The sequence below is a fragment of the Xenia sp. Carnegie-2017 genome, unplaced genomic scaffold (genome assembly GCF_021976095.1).
Source record: "Xenia sp. Carnegie-2017 unplaced genomic scaffold, XeniaSp_v1 HiC_scaffold_20, whole genome shotgun sequence".
Lineage (NCBI taxonomy): Eukaryota > Metazoa > Cnidaria > Anthozoa > Malacalcyonacea > Xeniidae > Xenia > Xenia sp. Carnegie-2017.
This window is the reverse complement of record NW_025813483.1, coordinates 11,004,790-11,026,340: the sequence shown is the minus strand read 5'-3', so window position 1 is coordinate 11,026,340 and position 21,551 is coordinate 11,004,790. Positions and strand designations below refer to the sequence as shown.

Sequence of the window (21,551 nt, the reverse complement as noted above, 5' to 3'; positions counted from 1 at the left end):
TGATTATAACACTAGACTGGAGTATATAAGGACTCAAGTATAAACATCAAATCACTCCCAATGAACATCAGTAATGAAGACACTTGAGTTCAATTAAGTTCAATCAGTGAAGACACTCCAATTTTAATAAATCAGTTGAAAAGCTTTAGTTAACAAAAACAGTTTACCTTTACAAACAGCTCCTAGATACATCATTAATAAAGGTTGAAACTTTTTCCACTCGGAATCAGACTTCAAAAACGCACATTTCTTCGGTGATGTTGGATCAACCACTACATCAACACGCGATAGTACCCATTCTTCCAGTTGACCCAACAGCTTAGGGCACTTACACAGTATAATGACAGCAATCCCAACTCTATCACAAGACATTTTCTTTAAACAGTAGCGAAAGACCGTTTTCAGTACTGCATAAGACAAACAAGACGACTTCAAAACCACTCTTGCTATGATTTTGTCAATTTTTTTGCAATTCATCAACATTAGCAGTTCAAGAATATCTTGGTAAACTGTTTGCCTCTCGGTGTTTTCTTTATCGAGGACTGAAAAAAAAAATATATGTAAAAAATACAACATGCTTCATTGACAAAATAATCGAAAAAAACACAAAGTTGAAATAAAGTAAAACGCGCTAAAATAATGCAAATCTTAACACTTGCGCTTGAATTTTAAAATAAGCGAGAGAAAATCTACGATGAAACTGTAAAAAATTCATTATTTCAAATTTACTGCAAACCTTCAAGACCATCAGATTGTGTTGCTTCAACAAAACAGTCCACAATCAACAGAAACATCTCGCCATATGTACTGAGCGAATTTCTTTTTTTGACGGTGCTCTCCTGTATCGTGATCATTTGCTCTGTTGATAGGGAGGACAGGTAGAAACGGACAACTTTTTCGAGGATATCAACAGGCAGAAACATACGAAATGTTGTCAGGAGTGTGGTAGACGAAACGTTGTATGGACTATTCATCTCTGTATAAGAGACGAAATAAAAGATGAGAAAATGAACTACATGAAATAAAAAAGTGAATTGGTTATTACACAAGAATTCTTACAAGGAAAAAATACAGGCGTACTTCAATTATCCGTGGCAGGTCGCACGAAGACCAAATAGCGCTATCCACCGGAATGCTTTTGAACGTTCGAAAACCTCTCAAATAGGGAAAATATACGATTTGAGCTGAGCAATCACTGAAAGAAAATATTGCTTCTAAGATTAAAAACTTCTTGGTAATGAAAATAAGAACATCTTATTTTAAGTTTGAATATTTTACGATTCAATGGATAACGCTATCCAGGCTTCGTGCAACCTGCCCGGATGATTAGAAAAGAATAAACAATGCGGTTAAAGTGAGGTAGATCAAAGGATGAAATCTAAATTAGCGCAAACGACTTTCATGCTGGTTAAAGTGGTTCTATTTCAGCATTAAAATTGACTACCTACCCCTGCAATCGTCGTGAAAATTTTCTTCAATCAATCTTTCCAATAAACGTACAAAATATGGCTCCATTAACCCACGATACCTTTCCTGCAACAACTCGTGATGAAAATACTTCAAAAGTTCACAAACACAATCCGTAACTAACTCCGACACTTTGGAGATATCAGCTATCTTTGCATCGCCTGAATCAACGTAGTAATAAAACATTTCTTTAAAAACTTTGCATTCAAATACAATCTTTATGAATTTCTCCAACATTTGGGTGGCATTGCCTCTACCACATTTATCATCAACATTATCCACCCGTACTTTGAGGCTTTCGTCTATAACAGCAATCACATCTTTATGAAGCACGTTATCCCGAGTATTAAATATTACGTCATCGTGTGAAGAACTTGCGACGTCATCCATAATGACATCATTGGATACTTCACTATTCGTGACATCATCATCAAGTCTTACAGTATTTACATCGTATTTTAATCCTAACTCGCTGCAAACACCATCAAATATCGTCTTGTGAAGCTCCATTATTATTTTCATAATCTCAACCAGTAGATCTAGTTCCATATTTTTTTCAAGGTACATCTTATTTGAAGTAGTCATCAAAAGTTGACAAGCAAATAAGCATCGCTCCCAATCTTCGTTGCCCTTCTGTTTGTAAGAAACTAAGACTGCATCCCGCATTATCCCTATTGTATCCCACAGTGCAACATTTTCAGGGGTCAGTGTTGTTTCGTATTTTACGGCAAACAACAAGAGTTGACGAAGCAGCAAGTGACAAGGTATGCCATGGAGGATATCAGGTAGTTCTTTCAACTTGACTGAAGATATACAAAATTATAGTTTACGGGAAGAGAATTTTACAAGATAAACATAAAAGATGACAGCAATTTTAGATAAACTTGTCAATTGAGTAGAGCCTAGGTCACATATTGCAGACTCTGGTATATTTTAATAAAGTAAATGGTTTGAGCCCGGGAGTATCGTTACATGTTTGTGGATGTAGATCGTCCAGGTTAGTAGAGTCCTGAGAACGACTGTTGTTGTTGTTGGTGTTGTTCAGTGTTAGGTAGTTGAAAAGTCAGTCAACAACACCACCAACAACAGTCCTTTTCAGAACTCTACTAACCTGGACGATCTACATCCACAAACATGTAACGATACTCCCGGGTTCAAACCATTTACTGTGGTAGATTTTGTTACTTTTTGTCATTAGTGGACTTTTGTGATACTTAAATCAATAGATACATACTTTTATGGATAGTTTTGTGAAAACAAAAGTTGTATAGAGAATAGTTGTATGGGTATAACTCACTGAACACAATAAAAAACGGGATAAACTGAGATACCCAAAATTACAGGGAAAATTATACGCATTCAAATAATAATCGACTCACCAAATAAGCAGACAGGATTGCATTTTAAGTAAGTGACAACATCAAATAAAGGATCGCCTTTCTTGGAAGAAGCATACTTCGATAATTGCTTCGGAAAAAATCTGGATGCAAAATAAATAATAAAGAGTCATAAGATTCAAGTGCAATTTGTTCAATAAATATGTTGTTCTTGAATGTCAAAACGATATTTCAAGAACAAATCGTTGCAATGTTTGATGTGAAGACAAAAATAACAGAGATCTTCAGCACAATCAGTGGCAAAATACTAAATGATAATAAATAACAGCCCCATTTAATGTCAGTGACGTATCGCATGTCAACAAGTGATAATACAAAACGTTAAAGTCTTAAGATCTCATTGACATCTCAACCGTAACTGTTTTAATATTTGAGGCTATTGCATATCGAGGCTAGACTTAAGCCAGGACACATTGAATACCTCATTGAGCAATTGTTTTGTGGAGTAGCTAAGGAGGGTAAGGAGTACGGAGAGGGCTTGGGGTATGGTAGGAGGTATGGTGTGAAGTAGAGGGGCACCAAGGAGAAGATTGGTATATGTTGGTTACATATACTAAAGTCGGTCAAATTCACAAGCAGTCAATGGATAGAAATCAACTCGTGACCATATGGGAAACAAAACTAAATAACAAACCACGTCCACTTTCATCAGCAGAAATCCCTAATTCAACCCCATCATCATCAACGAAGTACCAATACTGTAAGAATTGGAGAAGAAACTTTGTTGATCGAGGATAGTTTGGCGGATCGCCTTGGGTTAGCATCTTGACAATCATATTGCACAGCGGTCGTGGATCATATTGCATATCCAGGATGTTCAAGAGGATAATATTGAGATAAGAAAATATTTTCGCTTCTTTTTTCTCATTTAAATACGATCGGAACAATTCCAAAGCACAAGGTACCAATGGCGTGAATGGCAGTGAAGAGCTGAAGAATTTTCAAATGCAAGCTTGGTTGAAACAATAACAAACAAAAACATCGTTAAGAAGAAAGTTTTGGCAAAATGCTTAAATTTGGAAAGCAATGCAAACATTTCACAGTCCACTGAATGTCTTATTTTAAATCATTCAAATGGACTCTTGCGTCCCCCCCCCTCTCTCAGTACGATTTTTTAATAACAGACGTGAATGTATGTACTTCATAACTACGACTTCTTGAATTTCAAAATTTGTTGTAGGAGTCATATAAACAAAATCCGCTTTATGAAATGCAGTCCCACGCGTATTTTAAACATTTCCATGTCTCATGTCTTCAAGAAAATATAATTTTCACTCCTAACCAATCCGGTGCATTTAATCACGTGATTTGAAAACGATGGCAACCGCTGGTCAATGATGTATAGCAACCTACCTTTTTTCTTTGGTCAAATGATCAGTTGAAGAATAAGAAACGGCATGCAGGGATTGCAATACTTGGTCGACAAAGTTAAAGGGATCGGTCGCCAAACAAGAATAGACTTGGGTCAAAAATAACACGATGTCATTTTTGTCGTTATAGACACACGGATCAAGAATGCCTTCAATCCAAAGGAAAACTTCGTTTTCATCTGTTTGGAAAACACCAGTTTCCACAATGAACTTAAAAGAGAACAAATTAAAAAGTAAATGATTTTCAATCTTTAGTTTTAGCGACTATAAAAACGTTGATTTGTCATAAAATGTTTGATGAAAATTTACCTTCCGAAGAAGTCTTCCCATCATGCTTTGAAAACGGATATTGGTTTCACGACAATAAAGTTGTAGGACCTTGGTGAAACACGAGGCAGTAACTGCTTTAGACTAAAACAAAAAGATAAATTCAGTTATGCTCGGTCGATGATCTGTTTACATAACGTCGGAGAGTTAAACCTGTCATTGTTGGTTCATTTGACAAAATCCTACAAAGCATTTATCTAAAACAAAATACAACAAATTCCGAAAACAGACATCTCGTTTTCTGGATATTCAAGATAATACAAGAGTTTTAAAACAAAAGATGGTGTAATATTTCGTCTTTATTCCAAAGACATCATCAGACTAATGATGAGTGTCTTAGTCTGATGATGTCTTAGGAATAAAGACGAAATATTACACAATCTTTTGTTTTATGACTCTTGTATTATCTTGAATATCAAGAAAGCGAGATGTCTGTTTTCGGAATTTGTTTTATATTGTTTTACTTAAAATTGTCTGCTTTGTCCTGATTATAAGAATTTATCTAATCAGTAATACGTTTGCCCCTTGCAGGAGAAGGAAACGCACGTGTAAAAGAGGAATTGTCCCGGCAATACAAGTTATTAGGAAAAGTTTGATATAATATCCGGGTTAAGCCATACAATTTTCAATAAATCAGTTGTTACATCTCGTTTAGCTATGTAATTCGAGTTATACAATCGCATTAAAAAAATAGAAATATCCCGTGTAAGCAGATATAAGCACGTACCTGCCATTTGAAATGTCGCAAGGGACAGCTCAATAAAATACGTAGCATCGAGAGTTTGCAAGATGAACTATAAAGTTTCTCCTCGTCAAATTCTTGGGTAGTAATTTCCATGGGTCGTAATTTGAGCGAACAGAAACAATCATTCGTAAGTTGCTGGTACAACGAAAGGCAAGCGAGAGTTCTACTCAAGATTGTCGAGGCGTCTTCAAGGGACATCGATGATTGTTTGTCTGCAAAAAACATGAGATCAAAATGAATTAGAGAACAAAGATGGAAAACGGATGTAGATAGACAGATAATCGATGAAAGATGGACAAAAAGAAGTTAGAATGAATCCAGTCTGCATTGTTTCACACAACTCATTATTACGAGATCTTTACATTTACAGTCTACATCTGACAAAAAAAAGTTATATAATATATAGATTCATCGTTGGCATGCACATACAGGTTACAGTATATCATTCACAGCAACGGTAGCTGGACTGATTACTGTACTTTGTCATGTGACCTGGCCACACAACTTATCTACAGTGTACGCAATGTCCAATATATCAACATATCTTATACAATGTCCATTGTCTTGGATTTCCTCGGCAGCAAAGAAAGGACTACCATACCTTTTGCATCATTCGTCTTGCTTCTGTTTGAAAGATTTTCTCGTATCCCAATAAGTGTTTGAAAACTCGGGAGAAATTTCATGATTTCGTCACGGAATGAAGCCATCTCATGATCGATAATGCTTTTTTGGTTGAAGAGATTCCGACAACGTCTTAGTATAACAACTAAGAGGCTAAGTGTGGTTCCTTTAACCAAGGAGTCGGATTGCTGTGAATAAAGTGGAATTGGTGTAAAGAATCGTATTCTTTGAAAAAGAACTTAAAACAAATTTACAAATCATTGCTTGTCTTAAGCAAATAAGACATTTACACGAAGAACAAGTAAAATACGCACAATTCTGATGAACGAAAAATACGAAAAGAAATTAGAATAAATGTTTAACGTGAAAAAATCATCGAAATTAATGAGAACTCTGATTTCATCACTTATTTCAAATCAACCCTAAAAATATTTAATACATTCGTGGCTTGTCAAACTTTTCAAAATTTTCAACTCGCCAATTCAGACGAGCATACATCGACCTCATCACAAATATAAAAATTAGCTGAAGTGATCGGGAAAAACTGAATAAAATACACGAAAAAAAACTTCAACAGCTGAGCACTATTTGTCAACGCATACCTTCCCTACACCCTGAGAAAGGTCTATAGTATCGTGCTATCCTCCTTTATCAATGAGGTGAATTTTGCCAATTCACAATATACATGTTATAAAGAAAAATTCACCTGTAGCCCACGGACCAAATGGCTTCGTTTCATGTTTTCAGGAGATACAAGTGCGAGAATTTTTGACTTGTTACAAGGTCCAGTGAAATTGCGGGATTCTTGAATATTTCGTGAGGCATCGTAAGATGATTACAGATTTATTAGAAACAGTATATTGTTCACCCATTGCGACGAGTTCCTGGGTTCGAGTGCCATATGGTATCCACGAAGGTAAGGAGATATAAGATCATGAGAGTAATAAAGGATATTAATGATAAGGTCAACCATCAGATTATCGTCTAAAGTCTTTGGTAAAGACTGAAGGAATCGAAGCAAAACAGGATTGTTCGAACTAGAAATGATAGTAAAACATCATCATGAAAAAAGTGGTGCTTTAAAATGCTTTCCTTACATATCCCGCCATGTTGCTTCATGCACTCAAGAAAACAGTTCAAAATAAGCCCAAAACTTGTATCCTTGATTTGAATATAGACTTCAAACTGTAACATCCCCTTTTTAGTGTTAACTATTGTGGCCATTGAACGATTCCCGCAAGTAGAAAATGAAAAGAGCGTATTCTTTATCTATTTCATATAAACAGATGAAGGATATACGCACATGCAAACATGGATACTGAAACTACTTTTTTTCAACTAACATAGGCTCAGTGTATCTCAATCTTTTACTGCCATTACACTTTTAACAGAACGCGTTATACACAACTAGCTTTCACTTTTGTCCATAGGCGTACGGGCCAAGGGTTGGGAGCTTAGTCGGGCGAAAATGTTGCAGAACCTTCATTGTGAGTTGGGGAAAATATTTACTGCACCCCCAGAAATGATAGCTCTCGTTCGCCAATGCTGTTGTCCATTGCCGTTTTGTGTTAATATTATATAAGTTTCACAACAATTCACCTCATGGAAAATATTCCGAGTTTATTTTCAAACGCGATGCCGTATGACGACGCACACAACTCAATCATGAACTTATGAATTGTTTCTCTCGTGACGTCATCCTTGTCGTATGCATAAAGCATGGCCAGGTGACACAACGATTGCGATGTGAAGAGAAAGATTTTAGTTTTCCTCATAATTGAACGATCACGAACAACCTGAAAAGATGACAAAATGTAGTGAGAGGCAGACTTAAAGAATGAAAAATGGATGTATTATTGGTTTGAACTCTCGAAGCATGCCTGGTACGTTGAAATAATAATGCGTGCCATCCACTATCCGTTCATTGAACTAAATACAACTGGAACGCTACCTCCCAAAATTTGAAGTCATAAAAACTCAACTAGTCCCAATCATTCGTCTGAGGACAGAAAGAAAGTTCACGAGGAAACTAAGCTTAAATACTTTACGTTAAATACGCGTGAGTGTAAGTAAAATTTGGCGTAATACAAGTACGTATAGTCATGTTTACCTATAAGGGTAAAATTTAGTTACATATTCAACTAGATGGCGCATCTTTTCCTTTACACCAGCTGTCAATTTATGAAATTACGCACGTTTCACCGTTTTTTTCTGTTCTACACCCGAAGATTTTTAGGTACTTCTTACCACAGGGAGGGAAGGTGCTCAAGAGGTTAAATATCACAATGACGAATTGTTAGACGAAGACGTCAACAAGCGATGTCAGTTATGACGCAAATATATGACGCAAAAATCACTGTTGAAATCATTAATAAAACAGACATTTCACTAAAGAAAATGCTATGCTTTTGAGAATTAAATATAAAATCCACCAGCATTTCCTCCAACTTAAAAACGCTCATCGTTAGCAAATAAACAAGTGCAATAATCAATACAATACAAAAAAATATGCTTGTAGTATACCTTTGTGAGCAGTGTTGACAATGTCAAATAAACAATAGTTGGTGAATCATCCATGAGATTTTTAAATATAGAAGAAACAAAACCTAAATGACGAAAAAAAGCTTGTCAGTTTTAAAATGAAACATCAGATATCGTGATGTAATATCAAAACACTTTAAGATAATGCTCTACGAGAATATAAGTCCAATAACAACACCATAAGTACAATAAAAACACCATAAGTACAATAAAAACACCATAAGTCCAATAACAACACCATAAGTCCAATAACAACACCATAAGTACAATAAAACACCATAAGTACAATAAAAACACCATAAGTACAATAAAAACACCATAACTCCAATAACAACACCATAATTCCAATAACAACACCATAAGTCCAATAACAACACCATAAGTCCAATAACAACACCATACGTTCAAAAACAACACCATAAGTTCAATAACAACACCATACGTCCAATGACAAAACTGTAAGTCCAATAATAACACCATAAGTCCAATAACAATGCTATCACCTTTTATTTTTATAACTTGCTCGATCAACATGCCATCGCCAACAACAAAGAAAGACAAAGCAAACTTTATAAAACATGTTCGCACATCCAGATTTGCCTAGTAATACAATAGACAAGCTTGAGACTGATGAGCAACTGGAGTGATGATTTCATACTTGTAGGAAAATCACTAATACATATGTACGTAATTACCTTTGTATTACAACGACGAGCAAGTGAGACAAATGTTTTGTGAGAGAGCTCTAATGCAGATAGTATCTCTCTGGCTAAGACTGGACCATGCATAACAATAGCTGTCAACAGCCTGAGGGTGGCAATAGTAACATTTTCAGAGGAAGAAGGGTTTAAAGAATGATACACAAGCTTTTTGTGATGTGTAAGGAGCTGTAACACAATTACTTCTGCCTTTGACTTTAACTTCATGTTGTCTTCAGCCAATTGAAGTGTGATAATCTCTAATATTTCAAAAACAATTTGGACCTGTTTACAAAGAAATGAAATCTTTGCTTATTCTTGTTTGACAGTATTTTATTTGTACGATTTAATACAAATCAATGCAGACCTCAAATAAAGATCTTTCCTCCATTCCCTCGCGGAACACAGCAAACATGTTGGAGCAGTCAAGAGAATTTTCCAAATACTTCAAAACAAGTTCCGTCTTATTTGGAGTGGATTTTAAAGTGACAAGAAATTGTTTTAATCCTGCAAAATACAAAATGATCATTAAGCAAAAATATTGTGAAGCAGATACATATCATTGCTCAAATACAGTCTTGTAACCACTGGGAATGACATTGGAGGTCATGGTTGTACCAACTAACATTTTTTGGCAGGGGGTCCGTACATTTTCAATCTTGAATGACTTAACTTACCCAACACCTCGGAAAATATTTCCCTTTTTAACCCAACAGTCCCCCCACCCATCCCTCATAATACGCCTATGTTGGGAGTTGGTAATGCAGCTTATCTGTTAAAGATGTAATTGTAGTTGAACCATTCTTTTATAACTACACAATTATTCCGCACCTTTTAGCCTTGTTTGCTTCGCTTTGGTCAATTTTAAGAACTCATTTACAGTTTTATCGGCGCTGGTATCGCCTGTAAGCTGTTCTTTCGATAGTATTTTACGAGATTTGCGTTGCTGATCCACAAGTGAGTCAAGTGACTCATTATGTCTCTTGAGTTTCTTACGTTTAACACCAACTTTCTCCATTTTTTCAACGTATTACAAATCTACCGAACATGAAAATTACGTATTCGCTGTTTGGAGGCCCAGTTGTTTTACATTTTGTCAAATCTACACGTATAATCAAAACATAAACTTCGTTCAAAGTATCAACACCATTTGGTGAAGCAACACACGTGTGCTAGCGATGTGAGCCCACAACATGAACAATTGGATATAGCCATACTTCGTGTTACCTGCGCAACTATAACTGAAAAAGTACCAGTTATCATTTTACCCGACATAACGTGTGAGGGTGTTTAGTATGCGGACGTGGGGTCAAGGTTGGTATTGGTATAGAGCAATTGGTATGAAGGTCATATTGAATGACGTCTCATGACGTCAGGTAAACACATACGAAAGTTGATATTTGAACAACAAAAATCTAACTCTTTAGTGGCAAGAAGCATAACTTTAGCCAATAATGCATATCCTTAAATCATAAGGAGAAAAATTTCCATTCAAAATGAAGAACATTTTATTTATTCTCTGTCCTTCGACAACCACGACAGTCCCTATATATCATTATATGTACATTATCTACTAAACTGTCTTCTATCTGAGCGATCTTTCTTTTGTTTGAAGATCTTAGTTTTCTTTAAATTTTTTGCATTTCTGTAGTTTGCACCAAACCCTCCACCACCACCTCGTTTTCTAGGTCTATCGCCTTTACTGCTATGTACAGCTGTAGTAGCGAATTAAGAAATTAACAAAAAATATAGAAATTTTAAGGTAAAGCACGTATACCACTGGCGAAATTATATTTGTGTTTACAAAAGTACACTTCAACTTAACATACTAAAAAAGGATACACAGATTAACAGCAGGCGGAACTTGAAATCCAAACGCCTTAGCAACCTTTTGCAAATCCAACGTATTCACGTTAAATATATCCCTATGCTGATGGGAAGAATACGCTTGAAGATAGGATCTGTAACCCTCTTTAGCTGACTTGTGAAGATAATAGTTTTTCGTGATCAACTTTTCAAGCTGGAAAAAGACGAAAGCAGTGACAAACAATTCGCAGCTAAACTCATTTTTTCCAATGAGTAAGTAAGGAGTATATTGACCAATAGTTCTTAGCGATATACTTCGACACTATTACAAACAAAGCCTTGTCAATACTTTTCGCTTATTCCAGAAAACATTATCTAAAAAATATTGCCATTGTTCCGACTCTAGATGAGTGACAATGGTGACAAAACGCATTCCTCTTGAATTCAAAAACAGGGTTATTATCTAAAGTATGTTAAAGTTTATCACCCAGATCAGTGAAATCCTGAGGATTGAGGATTGTTGGTGAAGATCACAGTGACAGACATTTCCACTCTAGTAATTCTTAACTGTAACTGTTACCTGTCATAGTTATACTTGAGACTGTTGCACGTGATTACGATTTTTACTTTTGATTGTTACGCGTTACAGACATTTGCAATTGACTGTGCGGCTTCAAAACTTGACGTTGCCAACGGCTAATTTGACGTTGCTATACAGCTATCTGATTGTTTCTAAGGCGTAACCCTGAGATAGCGTTGGTTAATAACAAGTTCCTCTACGAGTCTACGACAAAGACACACTGTGTGTCACCAATACCAATTTGAAGTCCTATATCTAACGATAGAGTTCAACGCTTTCAAACGTCTTTCCATACTTGCCAAATTTCGACATGTCACGGTTGTTTATTAAATAAGAACATTTTCCATAACCTAACGCGTACGCCTTAGCAACAATGAGTTAGCCATTAGTAACGTCAAGTTTTGAAACTCGAAACAAATGTTTAATTTATGCATGCCACAAGGTCAATTCCAAATGGCTGTATTGTGATTGTTACCTGTGAATGTTACCTATGATTGTTAATTGAGATTGTTAAAAGGGAATGTGACCAGTGATAGTTACCTGTGATTGAACGTTAGCGATTTTTGACGAAGAAACATCGTATTCATTAAGGGGCACCTAAAAATAATAAGGGCACATTGTTTTACACTAAACAAATGTCTTGCATAACCCATTTTAGTTACTTTTCTTTTCCAAACGTAAACATGATATCATTTCACAAACCTTAGCGTGTTTGAGATAGCGTAGAAAAGCAAGTTCTTCAGGCAGCAAAAACAACAAAGCGTGACCCTTTCCATGGGCGCCTCGAGCCGTTCGACCAACTCTATGGATATATTCCTGAAAATATGGAAAGAGATATGAGTCTAGATTTCATCTTAAAGCAAGCAGGGGCAGATTGAACCTTACGCAAAATAAATTACATCAATCTATCGTATTGTAACATTTCATTCTTTCGAAATCTATAGCCTATGTTACAAAGGATTCTAAATTATAACTTAGAGAGTATAATTTATTTCGTCCAGCCCTGGATCCGCTACTCTTAGTTCTACAGTGTACTTTGCAACTAGTGTAAATGTAACTTAAACCTACTCATGTTATCTTCCATGATATACACAACACAATTTCCTTCAACTTTCAGCAGGTTTATTTAGTAGATGAAATTAAGTCTATCACTTGCAGAATTTACAAAAGTTTTGATGCAACTTTGTGTATCGTTTTCAATAATCGTTCGATTACATAATTGAAAAAATATATTGTATATCACTTTTAATTGTTTGAAAGTTTTTATTGTAAATATTTGTTTTCTAAAAACTTGTTTTGTTGTCAATATCTACCATATCATTTGTACAAGCGGCCGAAACAGTGTTGTAACTACAGTGAGAAATTCAGTATGGTTTCACATCTCGCATTCGATGACACAGAAAAGTCACATCAAAACATTGTCGTTATATGTTGGTCACTTGTGTAAAACGCAGTCTTGATGGCACCATAAATATCCTCAGTAAAAAATTAGAGTTTGAAAACATCATTTTTTTTATCAAAGAATTTCTTTAACATCATTGGATTTCATGGCCAAAAACCAGCGATTTACTACTCGAGGAATAAAGAGGTGCAACATAAAAGGAAAACCTGAATCCAGTACGCGATAAAATACAGTACTAAAAATATGTTATAAAATGTATACAGCAAATATACAGTAATAAAAGGGGGTGCGAAAATCACCCCAATATTCTTGAAAGATAAATACATTATACAAAGTAAACCTCTGTGTACGTAATGTGAAGATGAGGTACCTTAGGATCATCTGGAGGATCAAACTGCACAATCCAATCAACTTCAGGGATATCAAGACCTCTAGCAGCCACATCTGTACACAAAAGTGTACCAGACTTGGCTTGACAGAATTGAAAGAATGTTGTGGTGCGTCTTTGTTGTTTTTGCTTGCCCTAGAAACATAGTAACATTTGCCGAAATTACTAATTTTCCTTTTCAAATGTTATAGAAAATGCTTTGCTAAAAGCACTAATCAGTGGAGAATTGGGTTATGTATCGATAGTTTCATGATTTTACATTCAATAAACTTCAATCTCTCATCATACAGTGCTTGCTCTCTTTTTGTAAAACTATAAATTCAATGAAAACAACATAACGCATACTTACATGGATATCCATGACATTTAGATCAATATAGTTAAGAAGCTCTGAATGATATTTGACAGAATGACAGGATGAGAAAACACCATGATTTTCTTGTCACGATTTTTCTTCAAAATGTAAACAACACCAGGAAACGCTTGTCAGATGGAACCACCAAATACCCCTAGACAGACAAAAATCATACAAAACATGTTTTAAATGAATGTGAAATAAAACCATATATATCAACAACTACTATTGTTTATAAACGACAAAGAAGCAATGCATTGAAGTACAAGCTCCAGTGAATCAACACTATAACTCTGTTTGGTGAGAAAATTTTCTACACATTGTTGGAACATTTACCTGCTCCAAGCCTTCAACAGTTGCTGTTTCTTTGTTATCATCAACACCAACATACAAAGGTGCTTTTTTCAAAGATATCCTTGCCAAGTCTTCAACATTTTTTGTTTGTGTTGCTGAGAAAAGTACAGTCATCCTTCGACCTAAACATGGAAGAGGATATAGAATGATTCAACATTGAGATGCTTCTCCTAGAAAGGAAATAAAACAATGTCTATCACATACTTGGCAAAATATGTATAATTTGTTTCATTTCTTCTTCAAAACCAATCTGGAGAATACGGTCTGCTTCATCAATAATTAAACATTGTAAATTCTTGAAATTAAAGCCAGGTGTATTCTATAGAAGATGATTAGATATGTAAACACAAATTTAACATCAATTTGATTACTTCTGACAACAGAAAACCATAGCATTTTCAGACTTGTATATGTATTTTCACCAGAAAAATTCAATGTAGCGATTCATTGATCATCATCAAATGCCATGAAGCACAAACAGAAGCACTTTAAATTGTCTTTATTTGAAAATACTAAGTGATCACCTGCAAATGATCCAGAAGTTAGGTGTAGCAACCAACAAGTTTACACCTTTCTGCAATTTTTCTGCTTCATTCTTTCTGTTAGCCCCACCCATTATGATACCATATGTCTGATTATGGTATTTAAGCAAGTCTGTCACAACTCCAAATGTTTGTAGAGAAAGTTCTCGAGTGGGAGATATTATAATTACACCAGTTCCTAAAAATAACACACACTGACTCTACGGAAGATAAAGGAATGATTTGGATGTGGCAATAAAACCCTCAAGAGACTTAAGAACCATACCATTTCTAGGCTTGAACTCCAGCTTATAAAGAAGTTCAATGGCAGGTACAAGAAAAGCTAATGTCTTTCCACTTCCTGTTTTAGCAGCACCAAGAAGATCTCTATACAAGAAGTATACAGTGAATTATGCCTCCATTTCAGAGAGAATTAGCTATTCATTAAGCATACATTGGTTTAACTACAGGAGGGGGGTATCAGAGTGTCAGTGACTGAGGAATCCGAAGCTTTAGGAGCCTTAGACAAAAAATGAACATAAAAATTTATCTAAAACTAAAACACATTTAAAAGGGAAACAAATTTTGAACTACAGATGTTTAGGTGGCTGTTTAAAACTATTATGGTACAACTTTGTAATTTTACTACTTTTTCAATGAAAAATCTTTTGTGTAGAGGTATTCTTTAGAGGCGAACTATCACTTATTATCAAACATCTATGTGAGAACTGCTTTATATAAACACAAGTTGTAAGTTGCAGAAACATAAATTAATAAATGCCATTAATCAGCCTATTTCTAGTGAAGTAAAGGGGGGGACCAGCAATGACTGACAGATGGAAGGCACCCACCATCTTTCAGCGTGAAGTAAAGGGGACACCAGCAATGACTGACAGATGGAAGGCACTCACCATCTTTCAGCCTATTTTTAGTGAAGTGAAGGGGGGACCAGCAATGACTGACAGATGGAAGGCACCCACCATCATTCAGCCTATTTCTAGTGAAGTAAAGGGGGCAGCAATGACTGACAGATGGAAGGCATCCACCATCTTTCAGCCTATTTCTAGTGAAGTGAAAGGGGGGACCAGCAATGATTGACAGATGGAAAGCACCCACCATCTTTCAGCCTATTTCTAGTGAAGTAAAAGGGGGACCAGCAATGACTGACAGGTGGAAGGCACCACCATCATTCAGCTTATTTCTAGTGAAGTAAACGGGGGACCAGCAATGACTGACAGATGGAAAGCACCCAGCAAGTGTGTTACGCCATTGTATGCATACCTTCCATTTAATAAAGGTGGAATACTCTTGTGTTGTATTTCAGTCATATGTGTGAAGCCCATTTCTCTAATAGCTTCCAGTGTTTTTTCTGAGACTTTTTCTTTCAAGGATTCAAATGAAGTATTTTCATTGGATAAAGCTGAACATGAAACAAAAACAAACTAATTGTTCGCAACATGCTTCATAAAATGATCATCATCACATTTCAACAAGAAACTTACTTGATGGATCAAAACCAGTAGTCTCCAAATTATCATTCTCTTTAGCACTATCAAAATTATCTGAGTCATCCACTTCTTTATTTCCATCAACAATTTTCTCACCTAAATATTTTTGATTAATCCTGTTTTAAACTACTTATTTTGTTCCTTATCAAGCTAAGATCTAGTTTACAATAGAAGGCCTTTTTCCCCATGTTCCAATGGTCCAAGACAGCCAGACCATACATACCACACTCAGAGTATCAGACCCCCCCCCCTGTGAAAGTTATTGACATTTTCTACAAGTACAAATTATTTTCCTTAAATTAAAACTAAGACGTAATGAAAATAAACTTCCGTTACCTTCGCTAGTTTCATCAGCAATATCCCCAATCTTCTTAGCCTTCTTCACTTTGCTTCCTTCGATTTAAGAGGAAAAAAAAAACTTCAATTGTAACCCATTTTCAAGCCCTAGTTTTAGTGTTTTGAAGTCAAATATACCTGGATGATCACCAGCAGAAGACTTTTTTCGTTTCTTCTTGAATTTCTTGTTTTGTTTTTCCATTTTTTTTGACAAAACAAAACTTCAAGTGAGACGTCGCACGTGCTGAAGGTATAAGTTTACATTAGAGCCCGCAAACAAGAAGGTCAGTGGTAGCGCAAGCCTGCAAAATTGTTACATGCCTGACTAAAACTCTCCTCAAAATCAGGCCGACAATATGGCGAAAAAAGAACGTCTAACGGCCGAGAGATCTTTGGTCTGCTTACTGCAAGCTTGCCAAGGCTACAAAACTGTGATCGAGTTTCGCGATGATTCATTCGCGGATGGCGTTTTGACTCAGGTCGATGGCTTTATGAACGTGTTTATGAATGATGTGGATTTTACTATGCAAGGTCAAGATACACGACATTTTGATGAACTCTTCGTGCAGGCCAAACAGATAAGATTTGTTCATATTCCCGATGATATAAACATGAGAGAAGCTATTGAGAGACAACTGAAAACGTTCAACAATGCAAACAAACCTAAACTGCGCACACCTGGAATAAAGGAGTCAAAAGTATGGCAACAGCCAAGTGCCAACAGGGGAAATATTTAATTTAAAATAAGCGATATTTGTATGTGTCTATCAAATTTCATGTTTAAGTATATACCTGATGATTATTTTAAGAATCTTACTTGACGATAGACCATCTATGACACGAGAAACAGAGAACAAGAACAGTTTTTACACTACCTAAAATATAAACTAAGATAACATGTGTCATTGTTAGGTGGTGATGAATGAACAACAGAGAACCGAGAATGATGTAAATCATTGATGGCTACATTTTAAACCAAGTTGAAGTTTGCAGAATGTCGCATTATTTCAAATTTACAGCATGTCTATACGAATATGTTTTGAATACTTAAAATAATGATGCACTTAACAAAGCTGCTCTAGAATTACACCATAATTGAGAATAATCTTCTTACTTCGCCTGATGGTGGATTAGAAATGGGAATCGTATGGCAAATTGAATACATTTTCCTTCATGTTAGTTTAATGAAGTACAAATCACAACATAGAAAGAACAAAACACTTATCAAAATGCCAATCAAGTGAAAGTCTTGCAAACACATACACAACATGGCATCTTCGTTCTCAAGTATCCAACGACAAAAATGTAAACATCTTGCAGGAATTAATGCTTTGCTCCAGCAAATCACAGACGCATTATATTACAAAAAAAATTTAATTCATCATATTAATCTAAGGTAGGTAAGTTTTTTGATGCGTTTACAACATCCCACAAGACAAGACTTCCCATATTCAGATACATTAGACTCTGAAGTGATATGAATTAGTTTTACTATATATATGTGATAGTTTTAATACATATCTGTTTGTTTCACAAAGGTTCTACTGGTTTGGCATGCCTAAGAAAAAGAAATACACAATTATGCAATATAACAAAAAACTTCTTGTCAGACCAATAAACATATCACAGAGTAGCACAGAGATATACCTCCTATGAAGGGTTGATTGAAAATCAAGGGTAGAATTTCACTTTAAGGATGTAGGTAGCATGTCACTTCAGGGGTAGGGAGGAGTAAAATCTCTTTTTAGGGGTGGGGTAGGGATAAAATCTAAATTTATGGCAAGTAACATCAAGGCTGTACATAATACCTCACTTCAGGGGGTTGATAAAATCTCAACTTAGGCAGGAGGGTGATGTCTAAATTTTGGGGGGGGGGTAATATTTCAAACCAATGTACAAGCTACTTAAAGATATTGAAGTAAAATAACATGTGATGGCGATTGGGCAACATGCTCCAATAATATAAAATTTTACTTTGAACTTTGAAATGAAATTTTTAATTTTTAAAATCAGATTTTCAAACAAGATTTGGCAAACAATTTAGCAATACAGGTGCAAACAATGTAAAACGAATTTGCCCCCGATAATGGAAATTCTACAAATCTTTGGCTTATAAGGAAATACTGAAAAAATTTGATTGCAATTTGAGCATACATGAACTTGCCATAAATTTTTTTATTGCAATATTACTAGTGACAATAGATCTGTCATCATTCAAAATATTTAACTCATGTTGAATGCATTTCCCTTGTACTTAAACCATTATCATAAAACAAGTTAGTCTTACTCGTAATTTGCCCATCTTCCAAGCTGTATTAGTTGACAAGTTTCATTGGTCATGTGGCATGCCAATAGCAAAAGGTTACGAGGTTGGACTTTCCATGCAAACCTCATGAACAATGCAGAATAAACACATAATGCTAGAAAAGTTGAATAAACATGTTTTTTTATCGAAGTGACAGAAGAAATGAAACATTCAACAGAATTTACCGGACGTCATTTTTCCACTGATGTATTTGGGATCTTTCTTCATATCTGCCATTGCTGCCAAAGGTATGCCCCAGTTTGCAACTATAATGATAAAGAAAAGTGAAAATTATAAACATACCAGCAATATTTTGCCATTCATGACCAATTGTATGGTAGAAGACAAATTCCTTCATGAGACAATAATAAGATTCATCAAATAATAAATGTGGAAGTTCTTACCAGGACCCCAGAAATGCTAAAAAGAACATCTATGTTAGCCTTCGGTAATTTTACAAAATCGTCAAAACCATATACACTACCCAATAAACACACAGTGAGAATGCCCATTCTTAAGTTTGTGAGTACCAATTATGCACTAGTACCAGTTATGTTTTATGCGTATTGTATGCAAATTGCATAATCAAACTTCAAGTAGATGATGATCACTGCCAAGTAAGAAAATATAAATGTTTAAATGGGTTGTCTTAGAGTCGTTTCCATCAACAGGTAATGTTAATAAATATAATGATGAAAAATTACATAAAGTATTTGCAAGTTTGTAAATAAAATCCAAATTGGGCGGGCATTGCCCCTCTTTCATGATCAGTGGAGGATAATAGCCCTCCCCCACACTTCTAAACACATTACTAAAACTGTCTGATCATACAAACCTGCAATTCACAGCACATACTTTTCAAGACAATCAACTTACCGTACTGGAAAGAAGAAATAAACAAATTTTACAAGAATTTAACACAAAACGCCGGCAAAGTAAAAGATTACATTGTTTTTTTATCACAAGCACAATACACATATCTTATCATCTACCTCATTAAATATGAACGAAATTCTTTACTTCTTATCCTTGCAAACAAGTTACCAATCATCCTCGATGCCATATTTTGATTTAAAAGGGCAAAAAGACGAAAGCGACTTTGCACTAATCGTTCTAAAATACTATACTCTTTCCAAGACCGGCGTCCACGTAAAATAAGTTGACTTTAACAAAACCCCCTCCCGCACACGTAATTTAAGCCACCAGCTCCCCCCTGGCACAGCGAGGCATCTAATAAAAACACACTGAGTTTGGACTTTCGGCGAGGTCAGTTTCATACGAATCATAATGCATCGTTATTCACTAGCTACAGTTAATAAATTACAGTTTCTTTCTGTTGAAATTGGTCTTGATTTCGTCATGTCGGATGTTGGCCATTCTAAGATAGCTTGTCTACGGTATTTCTGAGGGAAAGCCTCTTCTTTTGACTATGTAGCTCAACATCAACCACCTTAGAACTTGATGAGCTGTATTGCCAATATCGAAATGATGTTTGGGAATGCAGTGGGCCATTTGTTATTCTTTGTCTATGTAAGGAAAAAGAATGTCAAAAAATTTGTATTTCATGGTTAATGGAGCTGCATTACAACATCATAGAAAAAATAAAGTTTAAATAAAAAAAAACTTTTAAATACAAACATGTAAAATTTGAAAGCAAACTTATCCCATAATGCGTGCAAAAGTAAATAAAATATTTGCATGGAAGATAATTTATGGCATGGTTTCAGCTTCTCATCTTATAAAACTGTAAAACTGAAGATGGTGTAAGTATGTGGACACATGTTTGCATTCAGACATTTGTAGAATATTCGAAATGTCTATTTTATCATGACACTAATAAAATTCATTGTTTATCACATAAACCTGTGTCTTGCATGAATGGGACTGTCAATATCATGAATTGGCATTCGGAGCCATGTTTGACAGGTGGTGTGCTGTCTTCGACATGGAAGCAAAGAATCACAAGGTTCAAGAGAGTTTTCAAATCCCTAATATTCACATATTGTCCAGCCCGGCATCTGGTTATGTCTTGCTGTTCAACAAAGCTTCTATAATCTTGATGTAAGAGTGGATCATTCCTGTGCAGATTTCCAACTCTTGCCTAGCCAAAAGACAAAGCTGCTGGTTAGCTTCAATGATGTTATGGTTGGAGGATCTTTTCCCTTCCTTTTTTCAAAGAGTCTCGTCTTGCAAATTTTGTCTGACATATTATCATCATTGGTATGAAGTAAAGTTTTGAATAAGTTCCCTCCCTCCATTTTTGTAAAAGTTGCCAGGCTTGTAAATCATTTAGTCAGTCCTTTTCCTCTCTCCTTATTGAAAAAGTTGCCAGGCTTGTAAATCATTTAGTCAGTCCTTCCCTCCCTTATTGAAAAATTGCCAGGCTTGTAAATCATTTAGTCAGTCCTTTTCCTCTCTCCTAATTGAAAAAGTTGCCAGGCTTGTTAATCATTTAGTCAGTCCTTTCCTCCCTTATTGAAAAAGTTGCCAGGCTTGTTAATCATTTGGTCAGTCCTTTTCCTCTCTCCCTTATTACTAAAATTACTGGCTTGTTAATCAGTTAGTTTGTCTTTTCCCTCCTTCCCATCTAGCAATGCTTGCCTGGCTTGTTAATCAGTTGTACCTTTAATGGACCAGGTCTTATACAATTCAGCCATGTAGGATCATATTCATTCGGAGAAATAACATCTAGAAAAGCTATTCCCTAAAAATGAAGGATTATACATTATACACCAAATCAACAGCTTTTGATAATGGCAGCCATTCACCAATCACCTTTTTATTCCTGTAATCAATGTATTGATCATATAGTTGCCTCTTCTTCTCTTTA

At 35.5% G+C, this 21,551-nt stretch overlaps 4 protein-coding genes and 1 long non-coding RNA gene across 5 annotated transcripts; 2 read left to right on the top strand and 3 right to left on the bottom strand.

The window, feature by feature from the left end:
- Positions 1-2,126: 2,126 nt before the first annotated feature.
- On the bottom strand, positions 2,127-10,342 carry LOC124441676 (nucleolar pre-ribosomal-associated protein 1-like). Its single transcript, XM_046992143.1, has 14 exons — positions 9,998-10,342; positions 9,534-9,673; positions 9,164-9,451; positions 8,972-9,068; positions 8,451-8,533; positions 7,527-7,723; positions 6,767-6,964; positions 5,908-6,152; positions 5,289-5,518; positions 4,544-4,645; positions 4,218-4,444; positions 3,499-3,794; positions 2,847-2,947; positions 2,127-2,270 (listed from the first exon to the last, which is right to left on the bottom strand). Exons 1-13 carry the CDS (start codon positions 10,182-10,184, stop codon positions 2,871-2,873), a joined length of 2,367 nt encoding a protein of 788 aa, XP_046848099.1. The 5' UTR covers positions 10,185-10,342; the 3' UTR covers positions 2,127-2,270; positions 2,847-2,870.
- LOC124441313 lies at positions 7,789-8,325 on the top strand. Its single transcript, XR_006946940.1, has 2 exons — positions 7,789-7,992; positions 8,156-8,325. It is a non-coding gene; the product is annotated as an uncharacterized LOC124441313 (long non-coding RNA).
- A 308-nt stretch (positions 10,343-10,650) lies between the features above and the next one.
- On the bottom strand, positions 10,651-16,704 carry LOC124441308 (ATP-dependent RNA helicase DDX18-like). Its single transcript, XM_046991758.1, is given in 17 exon segments — positions 10,651-10,881; positions 11,009-11,186; positions 12,093-12,149; positions 12,255-12,368; positions 13,325-13,477; positions 13,692-13,768; positions 13,771-13,800; positions 13,803-13,851; positions 14,034-14,173; positions 14,256-14,370; positions 14,576-14,595; positions 14,598-14,771; positions 14,859-14,959; positions 15,854-15,992; positions 16,075-16,176; positions 16,417-16,473; positions 16,555-16,704. Coding segments are annotated over 17 exon segments (1,719 nt in total). The 5' UTR covers positions 16,619-16,704; the 3' UTR covers positions 10,651-10,732.
- A 45-nt stretch (positions 16,705-16,749) lies between these two features.
- LOC124441310 (U7 snRNA-associated Sm-like protein LSm10) lies at positions 16,750-17,503 on the top strand. Its single transcript, XM_046991760.1, has one exon. The coding sequence runs from the start codon at positions 16,773-16,775 to the stop codon at positions 17,151-17,153; it is 381 nt and encodes a 126-aa protein (XP_046847716.1). The 5' UTR covers positions 16,750-16,772; the 3' UTR covers positions 17,154-17,503.
- A 268-nt stretch (positions 17,504-17,771) lies between these two features.
- On the bottom strand, positions 17,772-19,897 carry LOC124441312 (mitochondrial pyruvate carrier 1-like). Its single transcript, XM_046991761.1, has 6 exons — positions 19,714-19,897; positions 19,598-19,601; positions 19,126-19,141; positions 18,907-18,987; positions 18,704-18,836; positions 17,772-17,974 (listed from the first exon to the last, which is right to left on the bottom strand). Exons 1-6 carry the CDS (start codon positions 19,782-19,784, stop codon positions 17,947-17,949), a joined length of 333 nt encoding a protein of 110 aa, XP_046847717.1. The 5' UTR covers positions 19,785-19,897; the 3' UTR covers positions 17,772-17,946.
- Between the last annotated feature and the right edge of the window lie 1,654 nt (positions 19,898-21,551).

Coding starts and splice junctions, on each gene's coding strand:
- LOC124441676 (XM_046992143.1), bottom strand. CDS start 10,184: ATGGAGAAAGTTGGTGTTAAACGTAAGAAACTCAAGAGACATAATGAG. Junction 7,724..8,450: donor TGTCAACACTGCTCACAAAG/GTATACTACAAG, acceptor TCATCTTTTCAG/GTTGTTCGTGATCGTTCAAT. Junction 4,445..4,543: donor TGGGAAGACTTCTTCGGAAG/GTAAATTTTCAT, acceptor TTCTCTTTTAAG/TTCATTGTGGAAACTGGTGT.
- LOC124441310 (XM_046991760.1), top strand. CDS start 16,773: ATGGCGAAAAAAGAACGTCTAACGGCCGAGAGATCTTTGGTCTGCTTA.
- LOC124441312 (XM_046991761.1), bottom strand. CDS start 19,784: ATGGCATCGAGGATGATTGGTAACTTGTTTGCAAGGATAAGAAGTAAA. Junction 18,837..18,906: donor CAGTGGAAAAATGACGTCCG/GTAAATTCTGTT, acceptor CAACTTTTCTAG/CATTATGTGTTTATTCTGCA. Junction 17,975..18,703: donor GGAAGATGGGCAAATTACGA/GTAAGACTAACT, acceptor TCTTTTTCTTAG/GCATGCCAAACCAGTAGAAC.